The 26,079-nt window shown below is 48.4% G+C and overlaps 1 protein-coding gene across 1 annotated transcript; it reads left to right on the top strand.

Annotated features, from left to right (window-relative positions):
* The first annotated feature begins 1,153 nt into the window (after positions 1-1,153).
* Positions 1,154-25,352, top strand: LOC135804776 (TBC1 domain family member 15-like). The gene is made up of 15 exons (XM_065318730.1): positions 1,154-1,446; positions 4,489-4,581; positions 5,644-5,749; positions 6,309-6,507; positions 7,242-7,347; positions 8,639-8,857; positions 9,077-9,223; positions 9,756-9,859; positions 10,207-10,301; positions 10,914-11,030; positions 12,333-12,433; positions 13,299-13,398; positions 14,001-14,098; positions 14,326-14,442; positions 24,055-25,352. The coding sequence occupies exons 1-15, from the start codon at positions 1,333-1,335 to the stop codon at positions 24,328-24,330; spliced, it is 1,992 nt and encodes a 663-aa protein (XP_065174802.1). The 5' UTR covers positions 1,154-1,332; the 3' UTR covers positions 24,331-25,352.
* Positions 25,353-26,079: the final 727 nt, after the last annotated feature.

The raw sequence follows: 26,079 nt of genomic DNA, 5'->3' as shown, positions 1-26,079 counted from the left end.
AGGTGGTCATGGTGTGCAAGTTTGCTTCGGCGGCTTTATTCAGCTGCTCAAATGGTTCAGACTGATTGCAGTACAAGAAGACATGAGCAAGCCGAGACACCTGTGCTCCCTCTAGCTTCCTCCAGTTCGCTTCAACGTACGCCTTGCACGCCTTGACCAGGTCATCCGTATAAAACCGATGCCGATAAATTACAAGCCATGACAAATGTGATGCTTCCTCTGCAGGAAGCTTTGGCATGAGCTGCGTCAAAGTGGTCACTAGCTTTCCCAGGCCATCGTTATTCGGTCGCCACTGAAACCGTGACAATGTGCTAACAATTTTTAGAATTTCAGCCGGCGTGAGTGAGTCCATTCGACTCCAAAACATCGACTCCAACTTCGCAAGACATTCCTTGCTCATGAACTTGCTTCGTGCCAGTCGTTCCACACAGTCCATGAACTTCTCATTGCTGTATTCTGTACTCAGCACGTGAAGAAACGCATTTTCCATGATTGAGTGTAGAGCTGTTGTTGAATCGCCAGGCCAGTGCAAACTAGTAGTCAAGGAATGAATAGATAGTAGAGTCGGATAATCCAGGGATGATTTATACTGCTCGAGAAGAGCAAGGGCACGAGGTACATCGTTTTTGGCTTCATCAAAGAGCTTGAGAATATCAGCTTTCACTGGAGTTTCTCGTGGACGAAGAAGAACCCATGGGAGGCTGGCGACATCGTCGTGTCCTGATCCAATATATCGTAGAGGTGCCGCTGCAAAGGCACCATTTCTAAATCTGCAAGCAATTCGAATCATGACCTCTATCGCCGAACAGCACGCAATAGAACCTTGGGGCTTCCTTCCTGCGGCTTCCCAAATTTCATATCTCCTACATTTTCGAATGGGTGGATCTACTGCTCAACCAAACATAGTAATAGTGGTCTATATGCAGAGCAAAGCAAATGCCAAAAGGAAAGATCATGAGTGATCGTGTTGCCTGAATTGAATGATCGATAACAATAATAATAATTATTATGGTTTCGAATTTTTTTCTTGGTTGCATAATTATTAGATCGCTGACGTCATGACCTGACGAGTCTTGACGACGACTAGTCTTGTGATGACGTAGTTTTTTCGAACAAGCGCCCTCATGATCAAACATTTGAAAAAGAGCTCTCCTTGAGATCTCGCTCCCCTGCTGATTCCTTGTTTTCTGCGAGCGTAGGCTTGCCACACGCTCGATTACTTATCAGTCTCGTTGGATTTTAGTATGGCTTCTACTCAGCGTGGTGTATAAGGTAGTACTAGTAGTCTCTCTGCCTGCCTGCCTGCGGGTGCGTTCTTGGTCGCGCTCAGAGATGGCTGACAGGGACATCGTTGGAACTGGTGATCAGGCTGACTGCAAAACCCTGGAAATAACTCAGGCCATGACAGATAGTCCTGATGTAGGCCCATCTGATCCAGTTGCTAAGGTAGGACTTGCGCAGCGTTCTAAGAGAGATTTGTGCACACACACACACACACACACGCACGAACGGCTCCCTCAGCCGTTGGCCAGTCCTTAAAAAAAAAATAATATATAAAAATCCATCAACACACACTTCCACTTCCACTTTCCACATACCCATCGCTGAAGCGATGATAGCGAACAATCTTGTGCTGGGATAATACGATTCAACAGCTTGCAAGGCTGATGAATTGACCGCCGCTAATTTTCTGTCCCCGGAGAAAATCGCTCAAGAAAAGTTCAAACTTTGCGGGGCACAATCTGCGGCAAAATTGCGGGGAAATTGCGACAGTTTTTTGGAAAACTTGCAAGTAGATTGGCTAATCTACTGGTTTGCCTGGCGAAACTGCCTATTTTTCATAAAGACTAGGGTTGATTGTTGAGAGTAGAGCCACACGCTCTCTTCCATTAACACTGCAATAGTTCAACTCATTTCATAAGAATTATTCCAACGTTTCGGCAAATTGCCTTCATCAGGTTCACAATGATGTGCAAGCTCCCAAGCCAGCATTGATAAAGGCCAACTCCCCTGTCAGTAAGAGTGTTAGTGGAAGAGAGCGTGCGGCTCTACTCTTAACTGTTTATGAAACTGCAGGAAGCCTCCCCACTTTGACTAGGTTTGAGCGAGTGAAAAGGAAATTTACATCGTGATATGCATGCACTTCAGTCCTCAAGTAACGTGCCTGCTAGCTACTCATATCTACAGACTCGTAAGAGACAAGACATCGATCATGTGATGCAGGCACAGTCTTTCGATGTTTCATGCAATAAAACTTCAAAAATCACGGAAAATTTGCGGAAAACGCGGATTTATAACAGGTCGTCAAAATCAAAACTTGCATCCTTGGAATAGCGATTTTCCCCGGCGACAGAATTTTAGCCAGGTCTACACCACACAGCTGATTGAAGTGGCTTTTCTGGCCAGTGAATCCCTTTTTTCCATTTTTTCATTTTTTCATTCTTTCTTTTTGACCCCCCCCCCCCACACACACACACAATCACATACTGCGGCGGCATGCACTGGCTACCCAGGAAAATGAAAGAAGAGCTAGGAGAATGAGAAAGAGAAGATAGATGTGTACGGCCGTAGTTGTCAGGAACCCGCAACCTCTCGATTGGAAATCGACTGCGCATACCATTGCACCATATGGGATATATACACACACACACACACGCGCGCGTGCGCGCGCATATACACACCACCACCTCACCTAACACGCACACCACACACACGCATGCAGTCGCTAATAACGACTGCGGATGTAACGACAATTCGCGAATAACGACAGAATTTCCATGCCCAGAGCAAAGTGCCATCCAACTGTAATACATATAATGAGACTTCGGGTATAACGACACTTCGCGAGTAACGACACTTTTCTGATGCCCCGCCGAGTGTCGTTATACGCGATGTTGACTGTACACACAATACAATAATGCCCATCCGCAGATGATGGCAGGTCCTGAAAGGACGGGCAGTGTTTTAGCCATGGGGAACAGAACTTCGATTGGCGAGTGAGGTCCTGGTGATGGCGAAAATCTCGGCCGCAGTGGCACCTGAAATCGCAAGACACAGGTTAAGGCGGCTGGATGTTGTTGCAGGCCAGTCTCCACTCACGACGGTCCTTGGCTTGGCTGTACCAGTACTTGATGTGCAGTTCTTCTAGATCATTCACGACGTCACGCCAGCGCATGCGTGGCCCGTGGCAAGGGCGGGTCTTCTGGAGCTCACCAAACAATTCGCACTTCGGTATTCTGTCGTCCTCCATGCGTCCGGCATGCCCCAGCCAGTGAAAACGGCGCGTCCTCAGCATCTCCACCATTGATCGTAAACCAGCCCGCTCCAAGATGGCGGCGTTGGAGAGATACCACATACACACATACACCTGGTCCTGGTATACACTGCCATGTAGGTCACGTGTTTCTCGAAACTCCTTTCGTCTCCTACTGCGTGCGGTAGATGGCTCCATTCGCGGGCTTGCAAGGCCTCGCGATGGGTCCAACAGCGGAAAACAGAGTCAGAGTGACGACACCCGAAGTTCGTCCTGTTCGTCCACAGTTCGTCCACAGCGGAAAGTCGCACACACACACACACACACACACACACACACACACACACACACACACACACACTCACACACACACACACACACACACACACACACACACACACACACACCACAGACGCACACACACACACGCGCGCGCGCGCGCCTGTGCTGGGATTATGCCATTCACAGCTTGCAAGGCTGCAATGGCCACTGCGGATTTCATTGAACTCAGTAGAGAGTGCATATTTGATTGTAGTCAACTGTACTGACCAGAGACAATGCAGGGTGCGCTCCTGCATGCACTTGCGTGTGGAGTGAAAAGTTTGAAAATTCATGAGTGCCTTGTCTGCGTGAAAGTGTTCTAAATCCAACACCTGTCAATATTAGATTATTAGTACATGGAAATATAGAATATATCAACAATATGGAAGTGCGTGTACAGTGGTGCTCAATGAAATCCAGTCGCGGCACTCGAGTTTGCGCCTTGCATCATTTCGCAGCCCAGTGTTCGCGGGTCCTGGGCTGCGCCACGCCCGGCGCGTACTTGAGTGGTGAGTGGTGGGACTGGATTTCATTGGGCACTACTGTATGTGCACGATCCGGTATGCCGCGAATGTATGGGGCCTTGTTCTGTGTGTGTGTGTGTGCGTGCGTGCGTGCGTGCGTGCGTGTGTGTGTGTAAAGTAGGGATTCACTGGCCAGAAAAAGCCACTTCATAGCTGTGTGGTGTAGACCAGGCTGAATAGTGGCGGTCAATTCTTCAGCCTTGCAAGCTGTTGAATGGTGCAATCCCAGCACAAGTTGCTATGGCTTCTGCTGTAGCATCGCTATCATCGCCTCCGGTGATGGGCGTCAAATGGTGTGTATGTGTGGTGGGTGACACGTGTGCACCTGTGCTTATGCAGATGCAGTGTTTGTAAATGCTCTCTCTTTCCCTTTGTGCTATGTTTGTTTAGGTGTTTTACAGCAAGGATGGTGTAATCCTTCATGTTGAAGGACGTGATGGAGCGGAAGTACACATTCCTGGCCGTCTTGAGCTCTTAGTGATAGTACGTGAATACTGTGTGTGTGTGTGTGTGTGTGTGTGTGTGTGTGTGTGTGTGTGTGTCTGTGTGTCTGTGTGTCTGTGTGAAAAATGGTCAAATGGTGTGTGTGTGTGTGTGTGTGTGTGTGTGTGTGTGTGTGTGTGTGTGTGTGTGTGTGTGTGTGTGTGTGTGTGTGTGTGTGTGTGTGCCAGCTAGTTCGGTTGGTGGGTACGCTTATGCCGGATAATGTTGGGACTGTTGCCAACGGGCTCGGCTGCTTGAAGGTGTAATGTTTTACCTACCACCTTTGTTGGTTTCAGGGTTCATATACTTTCTATTTGAAGTATACATACCTGTTAGCCATGAACTACTTCTGGCTAGATTAACTCTTGTGTAATCGTGGTGCTAGTGAAGCTTGAATCAGATCCACTGTGATTTAGCCACCCACACTAGTAGCAAGTATTACCTTCACTGGGGGCAGGGGTAACTGCAGTTGGATCCCAGGACGGATACCCTCATGCCGTCAATCCTTTTTCTGCACCTTGTCCTCACCCACTTACTGAGGTGTGGTGAGCCCATAAGTGGGATCATTTTCAAGTCCACCCAGAGTTTCGGGGATTTCAGGGGGTGTCGGCCGTTGGGCGGTTCAATAGCCAGTTGAGTCATCTTTCCAAGATTCCTTTTGAGTCTCTCTCCCCTCTCCCGGGGGAGACCCACGTGACCAGTTCTGGCAGTGAGCAACAAGTGTGTGTGTGTGTGTGTGTGTGTGTGTGTGTGTTGTTGCACGTCAGCATGTGTTTGTGTGCATTCTGATGTGTTGATATGCGTGCGGCGTTACAGAATTCTCCAGGCTTGTGCCACAATACCGTTAGCCTTCCATTGTTCATCGTACACGTACAGTACTCCCTAAAAAAGTGTGTAAAGAACAACGTGCTCAGCTAAACTGCTGCCCACAGTTGAGAACTAGAGCAGATGCTTTCACTGTACACTACAATGTTAGCACCACATTGACTTGCGGTAAAGGAGAACCTTATGCGGATGGGTGTGGCTGTGTTTTTCTCGTTTTTGATTTTCTTGTGCTCCAAGGGAAACAGTGCCTATGTGGAGTGGCAGCCGCTGGGCAACTTTGACTACAAGACAGATGATGAGTCAGAGTGGGCTGTCATCACGCCTTCACCTAACCAGCAAGACGGTAAGCACTGCCCAACACTACCTCCTGCATTGCACTGCATTGCTGCTGCTGCTGCTGCTGCTGCTGCTGATAATGGTGATGATGACGATGAGATGAGGGGCTGTACAGAATTGTAGTGGTGATATGGTGCAGATACCTTTATGCACGTGGCATGCTGAGATATGCACAATAGAGCATTTCAGTGCTAATCCTGTGAGGCATCGCTGCAGCTACCCAACTTTCGGAATGGATGTGTGTATATGTGTTTGTGTTTGTGTGTGTGTGTGTGTGTGTGTGTGTGCACGTGTGTGCATGTGTGTGTGTGTGTGTGTGTGCATGTGTGTGTGCACGTGTGTGTCCATGACCATTTCCGCGTCTCTTTGCAGTGCACCCATGATCACAATATCCCCCCAGTGTGCCTATTATCAGCGACTCTCAAACACAGACATTCATACCATGTGCCACTTCACTTGTAGTGGCTTGCCATAGTCTTCTTCTTATGCTGTCTCTGGTATTTCTTTCTTTTCAATCTGGTCTCCTCTGATATTGCCTCTTCAACTGGGTGGGTTTCCCGTCGTAGCCCAATCTCCACATGCGGACTACGCGGTGAAGTTTGCGGTGGCCGATATCACTGGCATGAGGAAGGATCGGGCTAGATTAGGCTGGCAGCGAATCATATTCACCTTGCGCGACAAAGGAGAGCTGCCATCTTTTCACTTTCAGGGATCAAATTGCCATGAGTTCTGGACAAGCTTGCATCGTTTTGCAATGATCCGCCGGTGAGTAGCTCCAGCCTGGAAAAGAAGTTCTAGCTTTTGTTTCCCACTGTTTCCGTAGCCATGATGTGCCTAGCTGTCTGCTTTCTGTTACTATATATTTTCAATTCTACAGTACATGTATGTGCGTGTGTGTGTGTGGGTGTGTGTGGGTGTGTGGGTGTGTGTGTGAAAAGAGACCAAAAAGTAGGGATTCACTGGCCAGAAAAGCCACTTCATAGCTGTGTGGTGTAGACCAGGCTGAATAGTGGTGGTCAATTCTTCAGCCTTGCAAGCTGTTGAATGGTGCAATCCCAGCACAAGCTGCTATGGCTTCTGCTGTAGCATCGCTATCATCGCCTCCGGCGATGGGCGTCAAATGGTCAAATGTGTGTGTGTGTGTGTGCACTTTTCTGCATGACATGTCTTATGCTCTGTGTAGAGAGAGTTAGAGAGGTGGAGAGGTAGAGGGGTGGATGGGAGAGGGGGCGGGTGGCTTTGCCTACATGAAAACTCCAGAAACTTCTCATCATGCAAACAGCGAGCTTGCTACTTAGTTACCACAATTGCTGAATGGATGGTCATGTTGCGAGCACTTTGCCCTATCACTGATTCATGCCGCATTACATGCAAACGTGTACATGTACATGATTGTACTATGTCCTGAGAGCTTGACACTGAGGTGTCCTGCACTGGCATGCCGGAATGTGGACACATGCTTGACCAGTGTCTCACGTTCCACGTTTTGTTGTGTGCAGTTCGGCAGATGACTCGACGTCGTATGATGTGACTGATGGTGCCTGGAGTGGTATAGATCCCCTGAGCATGGGTACACCCGGTGATGTGATATCACCTGCTTTCGCGGTGAGGACCGTTGTTGTATTGTCCTAGCCCCCCGGAGCTCGTAGTCCCAGACCAGAAGTATTAGTTTACCTCGTGTGTTTGTGTGCATCAATTGCCGGCGTTTTTGCCTTCAGCGATGTGGAGTTATACTATTGAACACCGCAAGTAGTGAAATGCACTGTCTTATTTTTAAATAACTTCCTTGGAGACAGGAAGCTTATCAGGAAAAGAAAAACACAAATCTCAAGCTATTCTTCACCATCATCAATAAGGACTCCGAAATTCATCAACCAGTTTTCGGGCATTCTCTTCAAATGAAAATTCAAGCAACCAGAACCAATGAAACATAGGGATAAGTAAAGTAGCATCACAAGTAGTGGTGAAACGAATATACCGAATATTCGTTCGGTTTGTCAGATTCGAACGAATATTTCTCATGGCGAATATTCGTTAACCCGGTATGCAGAGTTTACCGGGCGACTTCAAACTTCCGTAACTTTGCGAATACTTGACCGAATCACTTCATCGAAAGATCTATCGGCATTAGAAAACCCTCAGCTGTCGTCTTGAAGCAACCCGAACGCGATCCGAGGTCCTGGAATGGAGTTATGGCGGTCGAACGAAAATCACGTCTCAAGCTGGGGGTTTTAGCGTGTAACATGCACTTCAGCTGGGGATTTTGTGAAAATTGACCTAGAAATGATGGAAAATATGCGCCTTCGTTTGTCATGCCTAATAATAGTGACGATATCCAATAAAATGACTGAGAGGAGGGCGTGTGATGTCATCTGTGTTAACGAAAGAATATTCGTTCGTTCGTTCGTTAAGCCAAAGAATATTCGGCTACTGGGTTTTGATATTCGTTTCACCACTAAATTCACAAGTAGCAAGTAGCATTTTATTTTTAAATGAAGAATTATCGTGGAGACATGAACTGAAAAAGAAATGCTATCATGTGTGCCCTCAATGGCTTTTTTCACTTTTAATAGCTCTGCATGTCCGCAGAAAAGCGGGACGCAACATTTTGCAAAAAAGCTCTGTTTAACAAAAAGTTTGATTTTTTCCCATGTAAATAGTATTCTGATTGAGTCCGACGGGTGTTGTCACCTGCTCCGAAACGAATGTGCCATTCTTGTCGTATTGACGAGAATGAATTGCTTTGGGTCGAAGAAAAATCGTTTTCCTGCATTAGTGCTGATGATCGGCTGTGTGGCTGTGTGGCTGTGTGGCTGTGTGGCTGTATGGCTGTGTGGCTGTATGGTTGAATAATGATGATCTGCAGCTGTGTGTGGTCTGCTGTGTGTGGTCTTAGAACTACTTCAGCGAGGAGTCGCTGTTGGCAGGCTTCTCGAAGGTGACACAGTTTGTTCGTCATCTTGGCAGCGAAGTTGGCTTGCGGCCGGACGAAGGATCTGGAACAACTGCGGGTAGAGGCGCTACTGCAACTCCTGCGGCGTTGAAGACAACGGGACACTCTACTCACAGTGCGTCTCCCACCTCACCCCGGCCGGGCTATGATTTCGAGTTAGTGGTAAGTTGAAGAATACCCTGTGCTGCTGCTGCTGCTGTTGCTGCTGCTGCTGCTGCTTCTCTGTCATCACTGTTGTCACATGACAGCAGCCAAAATTCTGTGCATTGAATTTTTGTTGCTATGATTTCAGGTACCGGTATGTACTTGTTGCGATGTTTCCGCTGAACTGGGCGACTAGAATTACACTCTTCTGTTTTGTTTTTACCAACGTAAACGTAGGAAGAAAGCGAGATAACCATACTGCCCGCCTGGACTGCAGAGGTGTGCCGTGAAATGCCCATCGATCTAGCCGAGTGGCAGGAGTACCTGGATGGTGAGGGTCGTGTTGTGAAAGAGACGGAGTTTCGGCGACGACTGTTTAAGGGTGTAAGTGAATCCCACAATTCACTCTTCAGCATGGCAATGCGTAGATCACACCGTGGTCATCTATTGTAAATACGACATATATTTCGAAGTGTGTTGTTTATTCATTGGCGCAGGCCTGGTAACTTTGTTGCTAATGTGAGGATCATCTAACTGTCTGGACTAAAAGCTTATTGATCTCCGACTCTCCATCCATGTTTGCTAATGAGCAGCCCATCAACAGAATAGATTTTCAGACATTCATATAGACTGTTTGAGCTGTAGAGCTTCTCAACCCACGTATAGACCCTATAGCTCAGGGCTCTTCTGAGCCGTGTGTGTGCATGTGTCTTGCTTCTCAGGCAACACATAAAGGCTCATGACTTCTTCATCTGTTATTGAGAGTCCAGCCGTACGGTTAGACGAGAAGGCAGAAATGCCTGTGTATCTGCCTACTATCTGCTGAAGTAGAAACAAACAAACGGTGATTGTGTGTTGCCGCCGTGTTTGTCTTTCTGTGTCCTCACCCTATGCTCGCCACTGCCTTCTCTTCCAGGGTCTCGAGCCAAGCCTGCGGCATCACGTCTGGAAGTTTCTCCTGTCACACTATGACTTTGACTCGTCGGCGGCGGGCAGAGAGAAGACTGAAGCTACCAGGCAGTATGTACAGTGCACATGTAGATGTGCACTAGCTCATAGTGTGTCCCCTTTTTTGACCGTGTTTCGAAATGTCCTGCAGAATGTGCTTCCACCACCACCACCACCACCACCATTCTATAGTAGTACTGTTTGTCATCATGCTCTGTGGTCACCTGCTTTTTTCAAGGCTACTGCCGTATGTGTATACTGTATACTAGTAGTTCATTTTTTCTTATTGCTATTTACGCTGCTGCTGCTTCCCATTGCTGCTGCTGCTGCTGCTGCTGTTGATGCTACTTCTGCTGCTCCTGCTGCTGCCACTGCTATTGCTGAGGCTCTGTTGCTTGTAACTGGTGCTTGTAACTTAGGAGCGACTATAATGTCATGCATCTCCAGTGGAGCAGCATGTTGCCATCTCAGAAGAAGCGTTTTGATTTGCTGCGTGACCGGGTCCATTTAATAAGTAAGTGCCTCCAGTTAATCTTCATCATGTGTATACAGTCAACTTCGCTAATAACGACTGCGGATATAACGACAATTCGCGAATAACGACAGAATGTCCTTGCCCAGAGCAAAGTTCCATCCAACTGTAATACAATATAATGAGACTTCGGGTATAACGACACTTCGCGAATAAGGACACTTTTTTGATGCCCCGCCGAATGTCGTTATAAACGAAGTTGACTGTAAATGACTAACCAGTTAGCAGATTGAGTAACCAGTCAGCGTCAATGTTCTATGCTCAAGAACATCGCATGCATGGCACCCCGTAAAGATGGCAAAAGAACGGCGTATTTGGACTGGAGGGTGTGTTATGAGTACATCACCTGGTCAGTGTAGTGTTGCTTGTTGTATAACTTGTACTTGTATTCATTGTATGGTGTACAGTCATCCATGGAGATGACTATGTGTATATCAGTGTGGCGTCATACACGCACATAGTGATGAATGTACACGGGCCGCACTTCATCGCCGTGCACTGACATGGTTGTCTGTATGCTGTGCTTACATAGTGCTGTTTGGTGCTGTCTCTGCGCTGTGCTTTTGTGTTGCTGTGTTGCCACTGACTTGCCAGAAAAGGATGTCCATCGCACTGATCGCTCGCATCCACGATTCAAGGATGACAACAGCATCTACCTAGTCAAAATGAGTAATATTCTCACCACGTATTGCTTCTATAACTTCAATTTAGGTGAGTTCACTGTCCTCACTGTCCTGGCTAGCTGATGCCATCATCTGCTGTAATGCTACTGCATGGATTTTTGCAGTTACACATTGAGATACTACTGTCGTGGACATGGAAATCCGGTCGAATGATGCAGGGCCGGCGCTCTCTGTGCGTACAGAACGTTGCGTGCAGTGCACATGTTGATCGTATTCGTACTAGCGGCTGCATGGCCAGCGCCCTGGGGCCGCTTGACCTCCGACCAGATTTCCATGTCGACGACCGTAGTATCAGCTAGGCAGGCGTGAGAGTACCAAGAATGAGAAATAATGAGATACAGTCAGACCTCGCTTATCCGGTCCTCGTTTATCCGGATCCCTCGCCATCCGGAAGAAAATCGCTGGTTACCGATGTGCAGCATATATTATGCATACAACATAACCGGACCTCGCGATCCGCATACCGGTGCATGATTTTGTGTACAAACTGGTTAAAATGTGTACAAAAAGCTTCGTCGTATCCGGTTGCATGTGGCTTGCAGAAGCTAGAATCAGGGAGTTGTACAGGCAAATGAGGTCCTTGACCTGCTGGGCGCATGTGGACGTCACTCAGTTGCATGCACTTGTCATTTTTCTCGCTTGTTTTACATACTGTGCACGCTAGTTGTACTGCATAGGACCCGTCTACATGTATGTACGATCAAGAGTAGATAAACAAGAGTGTGCAACTCCGGATCTTTCCTGCATAATCTGCAGATACCCCCGCCCACGGCGGAATTTTTTGTTGACGTCACCTTTTTTCAGAAGAACGTGCATTTTGCCGCAGAGCAGTGTGAGAGCACGTGCTGGGCACCGGCCTTGTATTGTAAAGCCGGCCAATTAGCACGAGGGGAAACTTTCCGAAAGACTCGCAGCGCGTGCGTCGTCGAAAAGATTACGTCAACAAAAAATTCCGCCGTGGGCCTACCCATCCGCGAGTTGCACACTCTTGTTTATCTACTCTTGGTACGATGTCACTGCTTTTGACATGCCACATGCATATACAGTATGTGTGTTCAGTTATCCGGTTCCCTCGCCTATCCGGATATTTTTGTGGAAAGCAGGTGTGTGCGGTTATGCGAGGTCTGACTGTACTGTGTACACAAGCGTCTGGGACTGGCTGCTGATTCTGTGTGAATGCACGGAGAAAGAACCACGTCCGCGTTGCATGTCTACTGTGCTCTTTTTCTGTATTTCACTAAATCGGAGCACTGCCAGTCTACAGCATCAACCAATCTTTGGATGCCGTGACTGCTGCTGCTGCTGCTTGTTGTTGCTGCTTCTGTTGCAGGATATGTGCAAGGTATGAGTGACCTGTGCTCGCCGATCGTCGACATAATGGAAGATGAGGTGCAAGCGTTCTGGTGCTTTGCAGGCTTCATGGACATGGTGGTGAGTACCTCATAACCAGAGTATAACTTAGGCAAGTATTGTCCACATGTGCAGGGGCGTTGGGAAGGTATTTTAGGATAGTATGGTCAGCCGTTGTAGGCACCAGTCCAGCACCCTCGCCTGAATATCTTATAATATCATATCGCAAATCCGTTGATCCCCGAGCTGCAGAGAGTGCTCAATGTCAGAGACAGAGCTTAGTACATAGCAGACTCAGCTGAGGACGTTCAGGTTGGCTGTAACTCTGAGTTTCATGCCGCTTCGCAATCATCAGACAACTGATACTTGGACAGGCATAAAAAAATTATCGCAATGTGCAGGTGGGCGCTAAGGGCGTAAGGTATTGGGAGAAAGCTAGCGTGTGCCAAGGCGCTAAGAGAGACACCAGGCGAGTGGAAGTGTCAGGAGGGTGGCGGGCAACAGGCAGGTGTGAGCATTATAGCACGGACAGAGGCTGTTAGCTCTCTCCCCATACCTTACGCCCCCAGACTTAGCGCTAAATTTTTTTATGCCCGTGGCTCTATGTGTTTATAAGCATACTGCTGGGTAGACCCCAGTATCAGTTGTTTGATGATTGCGAAGCGGCATGGAACTCAGAGTTACAACCAACCTGAACGTCCTCAGCTGAGTCTGCTATGTATCATTATATCCCCCGCCCGAGGATCAAGGCGCAGATGCAGCACCTAATGAGATGGGAGGTGAGGAGATCAGATGCAATAGTCTATCTGTAGATTGAGCTCTACTGTAGTTGTAGCCGGATGTTTCTTCGTTTTAATGAGTTTGCTCTACCCTTGGCAACGAATACCTCATGGTGTATCTTCTAGTCTGCTAATATTGTTTCCTATTTTTTTGGATTGCTCTGCAGGAAGACAATTTTGCTGAAGATCAAGAGCCCATGCGCCGGCAGTTGGCAACGTTACACGCGATGCTGAAGGTGGCAGATATGCGGCTGAGTGACTATCTTGGTGAGCTGAGCTAGCTAGCTGTTCTGCTGGAATGTGTTCTCTCGCCGTTGTAAATCCCGATCGCTCGAGCGCAAAGACATTTTCGTGCAGCACTGCTGTGCTACTCGCTGTGCTCTGCGTGAGAAACTCTCCCGTCTATTGTGATAACTATTGTAATGTTGAGCAATGGGACAATATTGGCTGACATCCCATCGGCACATCAGTACGTCAATGCCCACGTATGCTGGTGTAACGTTTCTGCTAACAGTTAGGACCTTGATTGGCTCTGCGCTGCTGCGTTTTAGTAGAAAAGCTGGTTTGGTCGACTGACAGTGGGTCTTGCTCTCTCTCTCTCAGTTGCTATTCACACCATCGTTTGTTATGAAATCCGGGGAAAGCCACAGATGGGCCCTGTTTTGAAAGGTGCCAGTCAACCCTATGACGTCTCTCTGATGAATGGACCACTGGTCGTTGTAACTCTTGTACACAGGTTTCATATGGACGATTGGTCGTTGTAACTCTTGTTGTAACTCTTGTCGTAACTTGCTGTATGATTGGTCATTGTAACTTTTGTACACGGGCTCCATTGCTGTATGATGGCTATGTCTTGCTGCTCACTGCAGCCGCGCAGGAATCTGACAACCTCTATTTCTGCTTTCGATGGCTGCTGGTGCTCTTCAAGAGGGAGCTGAGTTATGAGGACACGATGCGGCTATGGGAGGTACGCGTACTGCTGATGCTGATGATGATGCAGCTGCTGCCATTGCAATGCTGTATTAGACCTTACTCATTTTAAAATAGTGCTGCAACTAGTGTTTGATTGCATTGAAGCCTACATCAACCCTCGGCTTCCCGGTGATCTCAAAATGGCAGTCCTTTCTTTTCGTATGACATGGTGTGTGCGTGCGTGTGTGTGTCTGCCTGCTTGTGTCTGCTTCTTGCTGCCAGGTCCTTTGGTCGAAGTATCTGACGCCGCACTTTCATCTCTTCTGTGCTCTTGCCCTGCTGTTGCAAGGCAAAAAGACGATTATTTCCAAGAGAATGGGATTCAATGAAATCATTAAGGTTGGTGTGTGTGTGTGTGTGTGTGTGTGTGTGTGTGTGTGTGTGTGTGTGTGTGTGTGTGTGTGTGTGTGTGTGTGTGTGTGTGTGTGTGTGTGTGTGTGTGTGTGTGTGTGTGTGTGTGTGTGTGTGTGTGTGTGTGTGTGTGTGTGTGTGTGTGTGTGTGTGTGTGTGTGTGTGTGTGTGTGTGTGTGTGTGTGTGTGTGTGTGTGTGTGTGTGTGTGTGTGTGTGTGTGTGTGTGTGTGTGTGTGTGTGTGTGTGTGTGTGTGTGTGTGTGTGTGTGTGTGTGTGTGTGTGTGTGTGTGTGTGTGTGTGTGTGTGTGTGTGTGTGTGTGTGTGTGTGTGTGTGTGTGTGTGTGTGTGTGTGTGTGTGTGTGTGTGTGTGTGTGTGTGTGTGTGTGTGTGTGTGTGTGTGTGTGTGTGTGTGTGTGTGTGTGTGTGTGTGTGTGTGTGTGTGTGTGTGTGTGTGTGTGTGTGTGTGTGTGTGTGTGTGTGTGTGTGTGTGTGTGTGTGTGTGTGTGTGTGTGTGTGTGTGTGTGTGTGTGTGTGTGTGTGTGTGTGTGTGTGTGTGTGTGTGTGTGTGTGTGTGTGTGTGTGTGTGTGTGTGTGTGTGTGTGTGTGTGTGTGTGTGTGTGTGTGTGTGTGTGTGTGTGTGTGTGTGTGTGTGTGTGTGTGTGTGTGTGTGTGTGTGTGTGTGTGTGTGTGTGTGTGTGTGTGTGTGTGTGTGTGTGTGTGTGTGTGTGTGTGTGTGTGTGTGTGTGTGTGTGTGTGTGTGTGTGTGTGTGTGTGTGTGTGTGTGTGTGTGTGTGTGTGTGTGTGTGTGTGTGTGTGTGTGTGTGTGTGTGTGTGTGTGTGTGTGTGTGTGTGTGTGTGTGTGTGTGTGTGTGTGTGTGTGTGTGTGTGTGTGTGTGTGTGTGTGTGTGTGTGTGTGTGTGTGTGTGTGTGTGTGTGTGTGTGTGTGTGTGTGTGTGTGTGTGTGTGTGTGTGTGTGTGTGTGTGTGTGTGTGTGTGTGTGTGTGTGTGTGTGTGTGTGTGTGTGTGTGTGTGTGTGTGTGTGTGTGTGTGTGTGTGTGTGTGTGTGTGTGTGTGTGTGTGTGTGTGTGTGTGTGTGTGTGTGTGTGTGTGTGTGTGTGTGTGTGTGTGTGTGTGTGTGTGTGTGTGTGTGTGTGTGTGTGTGTGTGTGTGTGTGTGTGTGTGTGTGTGTGTGTGTGTGTGTGTGTGTGTGTGTGTGTGTGTGTGTGTGTGTGTGTGTGTGTGTGTGTGTGTGTGTGTGTGTGTGTGTGTGTGTGTGTGTGTGTGTGTGTGTGTGTGTGTGTGTGTGTGTGTGTGTGTGTGTGTGTGTGTGTGTGTGTGTGTGTGTGTGTGTGTGTGTGTGTGTGTGTGTGTGTGTGTGTGTGTGTGTGTGTGTGTGTGTGTGTGTGTGTGTGTGTGTGTGTGTGTGTGTGTGTGTGTGTGTGTGTGTGTGTGTGTGTGTGTGTGTGTGTGTGTGTGTGTGTGTGTGTGTGTGTGTGTGTGTGTGTGTGTGTGTGTGTGTGTGTGTGTGTGTGTGTGTGTGTGTGTGTGTGTGTGTGTGTGTGTGTGTGTGTGTGTGTGTGTGTGTGTGTGTGTGTGTGTGTGTGTGTGTGTGTGTGTGTGTGTGTGTGTGTGTGTGTGTGTGTGTGTGTGTGTGTGTGTGTGTGTGTGTGTGTGTGTGTGTGTGTGTGTGTGTGTGTGTGTGTGTGTGTGTGTGTGTGTGTGTGTGTGTGTGTGTGTGTGTGTGTGTGTGTGTGTGTGTGTGTGTGTGTGTGTGTGTGTGTGTGTGTGTGTGTGTGTGTGTGTGTGTGTGTGTGTGTGTGTGTGTGTGTGTGTGTGTGTGTGTGTGTGTGTGTGTGTGTGTGTGTGTGTGTGTGTGTGTGTGTGTGTGTGTGTGTGTGTGTGTGTGTGTGTGTGTGTGTGTGTGTGTGTGTGTGTGTGTGTGTGTGTGTGTGTGTGTGTGTGTGTGTGTGTGTGTGTGTGTGTGTGTGTGTGTGTGTGTGTGTGTGTGTGTGTGTGTGTGTGTGTGTGTGTGTGTGTGTGTGTGTGTGTGTGTGTGTGTGTGTGTGTGTGTGTGTGTGTGTGTGTGTGTGTGTGTGTGTGTGTGTGTGTGTGTGTGTGTGTGTGTGTGTGTGTGTGTGTGTGTGTGTGTGTGTGTGTGTGTGTGTGTGTGTGTGTGTGTGTGTGTGTGTGTGTGTGTGTGTGTGTGTGTGTGTGTGTGTGTGTGTGTGTGTGTGTGTGTGTGTGTGTGTGTGTGTGTGTGTGTGTGTGTGTGTGTGTGTGTGTGTGTGTGTGTGTGTGTGTGTGTGTGTGTGTGTGTGTGTGTGTGTGTGTGTGTGTGTGTGTGTGTGTGTGTGTGTGTGTGTGTGTGTGTGTGTGTGTGTGTGTGTGTGTGTGTGTGTGTGTGTGTGTGTGTGTGTGTGTGTGTGTGTGTGTGTGTGTGTGTGTGTGTGTGTGTGTGTGTGTGTGTGTGTGTGTGTGTGTGTGTGTGTGTGTGTGTGTGTGTGTGTGTGTGTGTGTGTGTGTGTGTGTGTGTGTGTGTGTGTGTGTGTGTGTGTGTGTGTGTGTGTGTGTGTGTGTGTGTGTGTGTGTGTGTGTGTGTGTGTGTGTGTGTGTGTGTGTGTGTGTGTGTGTGTGTGTGTGTGTGTGTGTGTGTGTGTGTGTGTGTGTGTGTGTGTGTGTGTGTGTGTGTGTGTGTGTGTGTGTGTGTGTGTGTGTGTGTGTGTGTGTGTGTGTGTGTGTGTGTGTGTGTGTGTGTGTGTGTGTGTGTGTGTGTGTGTGTGTGTGTGTGTGTGTGTGTGTGTGTGTGTGTGTGTGTGTGTGTGTGTGTGTGTGTGTGTGTGTGTGTGTGTGTGTGTGTGTGTGTGTGTGTGTGTGTGTGTGTGTGTGTGTGTGTGTGTGTGTGTGTGTGTGTGTGTGTGTGTGTGTGTGTGTGTGTGTGTGTGTGTGTGTGTGTGTGTGTGTGTGTGTGTGTGTGTGTGTGTGTGTGTGTGTGTGTGTGTGTGTGTGTGTGTGTGTGTGTGTGTGTGTGTGTGTGTGTGTGTGTGTGTGTGTGTGTGTGTGTGTGTGTGTGTGTGTGTGTGTGTGTGTGTGTGTGTGTGTGTGTGTGTGTGTGTGTGTGTGTGTGTGTGTGTGTGTGTGTGTGTGTGTGTGTGTGTGTGTGTGTGTGTGTGTGTGTGTGTGTGTGTGTGTGTGTGTGTGTGTGTGTGTGTGTGTGTGTGTGTGTGTGTGTGTGTGTGTGTGTGTGTGTGTGTGTGTGTGTGTGTGTGTGTGTGTGTGTGTGTGTGTGTGTGTGTGTGTGTGTGTGTGTGTGTGTGTGTGTGTGTGTGTGTGTGTGTGTGTGTGTGTGTGTGTGTGTGTGTGTGTGTGTGTGTGTGTGTGTGTGTGTGTGTGTGTGTGTGTGTGTGTGTGTGTGTGTGTGTGTGTGTGTGTGTGTGTGTGTGTGTGTGTGTGTGTGTGTGTGTGTGTGTGTGTGTGTGTGTGTGTGTGTGTGTGTGTGTGTGTGTGTGTGTGTGTGTGTGTGTGTGTGTGTGTGTGTGTGTGTGTGTGTGTGTGTGTGTGTGTGTGTGTGTGTGTGTGTGTGTGTGTGTGTGTGTGTGTGTGTGTGTGTGTGTGTGTGTGTGTGTGTGTGTGTGTGTGTGTGTGTGTGTGTGTGTGTGTGTGTGTGTGTGTGTGTGTGTGTGTGTGTGTGTGTGTGTGTGTGTGTGTGTGTGTGTGTGTGTGTGTGTGTGTGTGTGTGTGTGTGTGTGTGTGTGTGTGTGTGTGTGTGTGTGTGTGTGTGTGTGTGTGTGTGTGTGTGTGTGTGTGTGTGTGTGTGTGTGTGTGTGTGTGTGTGTGTGTGTGTGTGTGTGTGTGTGTGTGTGTGTGTGTGTGTGTGTGTGTGTGTGTGTGTGTGTGTGTGTGTGTGTGTGTGTGTGTGTGTGTGTGTGTGTGTGTGTGTGTGTGTGTGTGTGTGTGTGTGTGTGTGTGTGTGTGTGTGTGTGTGTGTGTGTGTGTGTGTGTGTGTGTGTGTGTGTGTGTGTGTGTGTGTGTGTGTGTGTGTGTGTGTGTGTGTGTGTGTGTGTGTGTGTGTGTGTGTGTGTGTGTGTGTGTGTGTGTGTGTGTGTGTGTGTGTGTGTGTGTGTGTGTGTGTGTGTGTGTGTGTGTGTGTGTGTGTGTGTGTGTGTGTGTGTGTGTGTGTGTGTGTGTGTGTGTGTGTGTGTGTGTGTGTGTGTGTGTGTGTGTGTGTGTGTGTGTGTGTGTGTGTGTGTGTGTGTGTGTGTGTGTGTGTGTGTGTGTGTGTGTGTGTGTGTGTGTGTGTGTGTGTGTGTGTGTGTGTGTGTGTGTGTGTGTGTGTGTGTGTGTGTGTGTGTGTGTGTGTGTGTGTGTGTGTGTGTGTGTGTGTGTGTGTGTGTGTGTGTGTGTGTGTGTGTGTGTGTGTGTGTGTGTGTGTGTGTGTGTGTGTGTGTGTGTGTGTGTGTGTGTGTGTGTGTGTGTGTGTGTGTGTGTGTGTGTGTGTGTGTGTGTGTGTGTGTGTGTGTGTGTGTGTGTGTGTGTGTGTGTGTGTGTGTGTGTGTGTGTGTGTGTGTGTGTGTGTGTGTGTGTGTGTGTGTGTGTGTGTGTGTGTGTGTGTGTGTGTGTGTGTGTGTGTGTGTGTGTGTGTGTGTGTGTGTGTGTGTGTGTGTGTGTGTGTGTGTGTGTGTGTGTGTGTGTGTGTGTGTGTGTGTGTGTGTGTGTGTGTGTGTGTGTGTGTGTGTGTGTGTGTGTGTGTGTGTGTGTGTGTGTGTGTGTGTGTGTGTGTGTGTGTGTGTGTGTGTGTGTGTGTGTGTGTGTGTGTGTGTGTGTGTGTGTGTGTGTGTGTGTGTGTGTGTGTGTGTGTGTGTGTGTGTGTGTGTGTGTGTGTGTGTGTGTGTGTGTGTGTGTGTGTGTGTGTGTGTGTGTGTGTGTGTGTGTGTGTGTGTGTGTGTGTGTGTGTGTGTGTGTGTGTGTGTGTGTGTGTGTGTGTGTGTGTGTGTGTGTGTGTGTGTGTGTGTGTGTGTGTGTGTGTGTGTGTGTGTGTGTGTGTGTGTGTGTGTGTGTGTGTGTGTGTGTGTGTGTGTGTGTGTGTGTGTGTGTGTGTGTGTGTGTGTGTGTGTGTGTGTGTGTGTGTGTGTGTGTGTGTGTGTGTGTGTGTGTGTGTGTGTGTGTGTGTGTGTGTGTGTGTGTGTGTGTGTGTGTGTGTGTGTGTGTGTGTGTGTGTGTGTGTGTGTGTGTGTGTGTGTGTGTGTGTGTGTGTGTGTGTGTGTGTGTGTGTGTGTGTGTGTGTGTGTGTGTGTGTGTGTGTGTGTGTGTGTGTGTGTGTGTGTGTGTGTGTGTGTGTGTGTGTGTGTGTGTGTGTGTGTGTGTGTGTGTGTGTGTGTGTGTGTGTGTGTGTGTGTGTGTGTGTGTGTGTGTGTGTGTGTGTGTGTGTGTGTGTGTGTGTGTGTGTGTGTGTGTGTGTGTGTGTGTGTGTGTGTGTGTGTGTGTGTGTGTGTGTGTGTGTGTGTGTGTGTGTGTGTGTGTGTGTGTGTGTGTGTGTGTGTGTGTGTGTGTGTGTGTGTGTGTGTGTGTGTGTGTGTGTGTGTGTGTGTGTGTGTGTGTGTGTGTGTGTGTGTGTGTGTGTGTGTGTGTGTGTGTGTGTGTGTGTGTGTGTGTGTGTGTGTGTGTGTGTGTGTGTGTGTGTGTGTGTGTGTGTGTGTGTGTGTGTGTGTGTGTGTGTGTGTGTGTGTGTGTGTGTGTGTGTGTGTGTGTGTGTGTGTGTGTGTGTGTGTGTGTGTGTGTGTGTGTGTGTGTGTGTGTGTGTGTGTGTGTGTGTGTGTGTGTGTGTGTGTGTGTGTGTGTGTGTGTGTGTGTGTGTGTGTGTGTGTGTGTGTGTGTGTGTGTGTGTGTGTGTGTGTGTGTGTGTGTGTGTGTGTGTGTGTGTGTGTGTGTGTGTGTGTGTGTGTGTGTGTGTGTGTGTGTGTGTGTGTGTGTGTGTGTGTGTGTGTGTGTGTGTGTGTGTGTGTGTGTGTGTGTGTGTGTGTGTGTGTGTGTGTGTGTGTGTGTGTGTGTGTGTGTGTGTGTGTGTGTGTGTGTGTGTGTGTGTGTGTGTGTGTGTGTGTGTGTGTGTGTGTGTGTGTGTGTGTGTGTGTGTGTGTGTGTGTGTGTGTGTGTGTGTGTGTGTGTGTGTGTGTGTGTGTGTGTGTGTGTGTGTGTGTGTGTGTGTGTGTGTGTGTGTGTGTGTGTGTGTGTGTGTGTGTGTGTGTGTGTGTGTGTGTGTGTGTGTGTGTGTGTGTGTGTGTGTGTGTGTGTGTGTGTGTGTGTGTGTGTGTGTGTGTGTGTGTGTGTGTGTGTGTGTGTGTGTGTGTGTGTGTGTGTGTGTGTGTGTGTGTGTGTGTGTGTGTGTGTGTGTGTGTGTGTGTGTGTGTGTGTGTGTGTGTGTGTGTGTGTGTGTGTGTGTGTGTGTGTGTGTGTGTGTGTGTGTGTGTGTGTGTGTGTGTGTGTGTGTGTGTGTGTGTGTGTGTGTGTGTGTGTGTGTGTGTGTGTGTGTGTGTGTGTGTGTGTGTGTGTGTGTGTGTGTGTGTGTGTGTGTGTGTGTGTGTGTGTGTGTGTGTGTGTGTGTGTGTGTGTGTGTGTGTGTGTGTGTGTGTGTGTGTGTGTGTGTGTGTGTGTGTGTGTGTGTGTGTGTGTGTGTGTGTGTGTGTGTGTGTGTGTGTGTGTGTGTGTGTGTGTGTGTGTGTGTGTGTGTGTGTGTGTGTGTGTGTGTGTGTGTGTGTGTGTGTGTGTGTGTGTGTGTGTGTGTGTGTGTGTGTGTGTGTGTGTGTGTGTGTGTGTGTGTGTGTGTGTGTGTGTGTGTGTGTGTGTGTGTGTGTGTGTGTGTGTGTGTGTGTGTGTGTGTGTGTGTGTGTGTGTGTGTGTGTGTGTGTGTGTGTGTGTGTGTGTGTGTGTGTGTGTGTGTGTGTGTGTGTGTGTGTGTGTGTGTGTGTGTGTGTGTGTGTGTGTGTGTGTGTGTGTGTGTGTGTGTGTGTGTGTGTGTGTGTGTGTGTGTGTGTGTGTGTGTGTGTGTGTGTGTGTGTGTGTGTGTGTGTGTGTGTGTGTGTGTGTGTGTGTGTGTGTGTGTGTGTGTGTGTGTGTGTGTGTGTGTGTGTGTGTGTGTGTGTGTGTGTGTGTGTGTGTGTGTGTGTGTGTGTGTGTGTGTGTGTGTGTGTGTGTGTGTGTGTGTGTGTGTGTGTGTGTGTGTGTGTGTGTGTGTGTGTGTGTGTGTGTGTGTGTGTGTGTGTGTGTGTGTGTGTGTGTGTGTGTGTGTGTGTGTGTGTGTGTGTGTGTGTGTGTGTGTGTGTGTGTGTGTGTGTGTGTGTGTGTGTGTGTGTGTGTGTGTGTGTGTGTGTGTGTGTGTGTGTGTGTGTGTGTGTGTGTGTGTGTGTGTGTGTGTGTGTGTGTGTGTGTGTGTGTGTGTGTGTGTGTGTGTGTGTGTGTGTGTGTGTGTGTGTGTGTGTGTGTGTGTGTGTGTGTGTGTGTGTGTGTGTGTGTGTGTGTGTGTGTGTGTGTGTGTGTGTGTGTGTGTGTGTGTGTGTGTGTGTGTGTGTGTGTGTGTGTGTGTGTGTGTGTGTGTGTGTGTGTGTGTGTGTGTGTGTGTGTGTGTGTGTGTGTGTGTGTGTGTGTGTGTGTGTGTGTGTGTGTGTGTGTGTGTGTGTGTGTGTGTGTGTGTGTGTGTGTGTGTGTGTGTGTGTGTGTGTGTGTGTGTGTGTGTGTGTGTGTGTGTGTGTGTGTGTGTGTGTGTGTGTGTGTGTGTGTGTGTGTGTGTGTGTGTGTGTGTGTGTGTGTGTGTGTGTGTGTGTGTGTGTGTGTGTGTGTGTGTGTGTGTGTGTGTGTGTGTGTGTGTGTGTGTGTGTGTGTGTGTGTGTGTGTGTGTGTGTGTGTGTGTGTGTGTGTGTGTGTGTGTGTGTGTGTGTGTGTGTGTGTGTGTGTGTGTGTGTGTGTGTGTGTGTGTGTGTGTGTGTGTGTGTGTGTGTGTGTGTGTGTGTGTGTGTGTGTGTGTGTGTGTGTGTGTGTGTGTGTGTGTGTGTGTGTGTGTGTGTGTGTGTGTGTGTGTGTGTGTGTGTGTGTGTGTGTGTGTGTGTGTGTGTGTGTGTGTGTGTGTGTGTGTGTGTGTGTGTGTGTGTGTGTGTGTGTGTGTGTGTGTGTGTGTGTGTGTGTGTGTGTGTGTGTGTGTGTGTGTGTGTGTGTGTGTGTGTGTGTGTGTGTGTGTGTGTGTGTGTGTGTGTGTGTGTGTGTGTGTGTGTGTGTGTGTGTGTGTGTGTGTGTGTGTGTGTGTGTGTGTGTGTGTGTGTGTGTGTGTGTGTGTGTGTGTGTGTGTGTGTGTGTGTGTGTGTGTGTGTGTGTGTGTGTGTGTGTGTGTGTGTGTGTGTGTGTGTGTGTGTGTGTGTGTGTGTGTGTGTGTGTGTGTGTGTGTGTGTGTGTGTGTGTGTGTGTGTGTGTGTGTGTGTGTGTGTGTGTGTGTGTGTGTGTGTGTGTGTGTGTGTGTGTGTGTGTGTGTGTGTGTGTGTGTGTGTGTGTGTGTGTGTGTGTGTGTGTGTGTGTGTGTGTGTGTGTGTGTGTGTGTGTGTGTGTGTGTGTGTGTGTGTGTGTGTGTGTGTGTGTGTGTGTGTGTGTGTGTGTGTGTGTGTGTGTGTGTGTGTGTGTGTGTGTGTGTGTGTGTGTGTGTGTGTGTGTGTGTGTGTGTGTGTGTGTGTGTGTGTGTGTGTGTGTGTGTGTGTGTGTGTGTGTGTGTGTGTGTGTGTGTGTGTGTGTGTGTGTGTGTGTGTGTGTGTGTGTGTGTGTGTGTGTGTGTGTGTGTGTGTGTGTGTGTGTGTGTGTGTGTGTGTGTGTGTGTGTGTGTGTGTGTGTGTGTGTGTGTGTGTGTGTGTGTGTGTGTGTGTGTGTGTGTGTGTGTGTGTGTGTGTGTGTGTGTGTGTGTGTGTGTGTGTGTGTGTGTGTGTGTGTGTGTGTGTGTGTGTGTGTGTGTGTGTGTGTGTGTGTGTGTGTGTGTGTGTGTGTGTGTGTGTGTGTGTGTGTGTGTGTGTGTGTGTGTGTGTGTGTGTGTGTGTGTGTGTGTGTGTGTGTGTGTGTGTGTGTGTGTGTGTGTGTGTGTGTGTGTGTGTGTTCAGGGTACTTAACTAGTAACTGTTATGTGTGCCTAGCGCCTGTCTATGCGTGTGTGCTTGCTCAGCTGTCACATGTTGCTGCCTGTCCCCTGCTTGTGACCCCCCGCCCCCGGCCTGCCTATGCCCCTTTGCCTGTGAAGTGCAATTGCTGGTATCCAGTGGGATGCCAATTATCTGAGCGTCCATTTTCGGGACGATCGATTATTCGAAACACGTCGCCCAGATTGGAAGGGACAAAAGCCGCAAAATGAGTCTTCTGCCATCGTTCCCATCCTCGGCACCACAGCAACAGTGCGCAGGGTGTATGATAGCCGGGTGTCGTCGTAATCTATCCCCGCGGGTAATTATTAGAGGAGCTGGAGTATGTGAGGGTGTTCACGTGTGTGGGTGTGTGGGTGTAGGTGTGCATGTGTGCGTGCGTGTTTGCATACGTTAGTTAAGATTTACCTTTGCTTCTGTGATTGTCTTCTTTCTGTTTGACAGTATGTGAATGAATTGTGTGGTCACATTGACTTGGATGTAATGCTCATCGATGCTGAGATCCTCTGTCAACGTTTCATGGCTGTTCGTGATAAGCTGCCAGCAGAAGTAGTCCGAATCATCCCACCCGATGCTCCACCATTGAAAGCTGGCCATCAGCAAGGTCTATCTGACTCCTTAACTTTAAACAGCGTTACGTGCACGGCTGATGGCAGTGCCTTGCTGTCGGCATCGCCAGCAGCAAAGGCAACTGCAGCATCAAGGTCATCGGCCACTTGAGTCCTGGTCAGTACTGGCTGAGCCAACACCCTGTCGCATGGTCATACATGTTAGCAAGAGTACATAACTACACTGTGTAGTTATGTACTCTTGATGTTAGCTGTATCAGTCAATGCACCAGTCCACTGGACAGCATCTGCCTGCAAGTCTTTCTCATCTCGGCATGGCTTACTCCTATGGATGCAGTCCGGCAAATTTGTCTTCGTCTCTAGACAAGCACAGAAGTTGCTTACAGGCACAGAGTTTCACCGGAATGTGTGTAAATCCGTTCACAACTTTACAGTCTTTTTTTATACATTTTCTGAATGAAGACAAGAACGCGCTTGATAATACTGTCGGTCGTACTGGCGAAAGCACTCCAACCTGTAGAGTTTTGAAACATTTCCAACCTGTAGAGTGTTGAAACATTTCCAACCTGTAGAGTGTTGAAACATTTCCAACCTGTAGAGTGTTGAAACATTTCCAACCTGTAGAGTTTTGAAACATTTCCAACCTGTAGAATTTTTTATTTCCCACTCTGAGTTTGTGGTTTTTCGTTGTGTGCATGTGTGTCGCAGCTTCTAGTTGGAATCCAGGAATATGCATATGTACGTGTTGTTTTTTTCTTTTCTTTTCAGGCCAGCTGTTAGGTTTCACTCGTTACTACAGTCATTGTCATTCCGAGTGAATGACTGTTTTACATCGCCAACATTGTCACAACGATCATTTTCTGTGTCCCCAACCGCACGGCCAGTTTAGTTCCTCTTCTCTTATTTGACCAACAAGTGGGATGTTGTGATAGACTCGGTCTACATGTATCATGCTGCACTCTTCAGCGTGTAGGTATTTGTAGGATTGTTTGGTTTACTAGACTACATGTATCTTGTTCTGCTGTGAAGCCTCTCTCGTGTTTCTCTTTATTCTGCCTTTTCTGGTACATTGTCTAGTATAGCGATATGTTGTAAAGGCTACGGGACACGCTTGTAAGCCGCAATGTAACTTACTTCCAGCATGTAGCTGCGGCGGTGATGGCGGGAACCCTACTCGGCTATGGTTTTTTTTGGAAATTGTGTGTCTTTGTGGCAAGTGTGTGCGCATGTATGTAGCTTGCTTGTCGTCAGGATAAGATGACGTAAGGCAATGCGTGATGAGGTGCGGGTGGAGGGATTCGTGTACTGGATCCAGTGGTTGTTAGTCGGGAGCAATGACCCGGTACCCCACCAATAACTAACTATTACCAAGTCTTAGTATTAAACAAACGGCGAAGAGACAATAATTTGATAACCGCAATCAATAAGACAAGCTGAATCAACATTAAACGTTGTGGTTTATTCATGCAGTGTAAAACAGTGGAGGCGATGTGCAACTTAGTACTAGGTGTATACTAGGTATAGGCACATACTTCCCACCGCAAACAGCTAGTACTAGTACATGGACATTATGCATAAGCTCCCGGGAGCTTCTTTACTCTTGATGTACTGTAAGTACTAGCAAGAGTACATAACCCCTGGTATGGGGGTTGTGTACTCTTGCTACTAGCCAGTGAAACTCAACCTCATGAATAAGTAGTGGCCCTAGCACCATGATGGCATGAACACCACTACCGGTATAACTCCCTGGTTCACAGCCGTGTGTAGTAAAGAGATTTTGATTTATTGACAGGACGTTGTCCACATGTCAAGTGTTTGGCCATACTGATATCATGATGTTTACAGGCTGTTCTGGACTGTAATCTCATAGCTATGGTGCCGTGGACACACAAGCATTCAC

The sequence above is a fragment of the Sycon ciliatum genome, chromosome 1 (genome assembly GCF_964019385.1).
Source record: "Sycon ciliatum chromosome 1, ocSycCili1.1, whole genome shotgun sequence".
Lineage (NCBI taxonomy): Eukaryota > Metazoa > Porifera > Calcarea > Leucosolenida > Sycettidae > Sycon > Sycon ciliatum.
Note: the sequence above shows the minus strand (reverse complement) of the source record. Positions and strands in the feature narration are given on the sequence as shown.

Bases quoted from the DNA above. Each gene is read 5' to 3' on its own strand.
- LOC135804776 (XM_065318730.1), top strand. From the start codon at position 1,333: ATGGCTGACAGGGACATCGTTGGAACTGGTGATCAGGCTGACTGCAAA. The intron at 6,508-7,241 runs GTGAGTAGCTCC...TGTTGTGTGCAG, and splicing joins CGTTTTGCAATGATCCGCCG to TTCGGCAGATGACTCGACGT. The intron at 10,302-10,913 runs GTAAGTGCCTCC...CTGACTTGCCAG, and splicing joins TGACCGGGTCCATTTAATAA to AAAAGGATGTCCATCGCACT.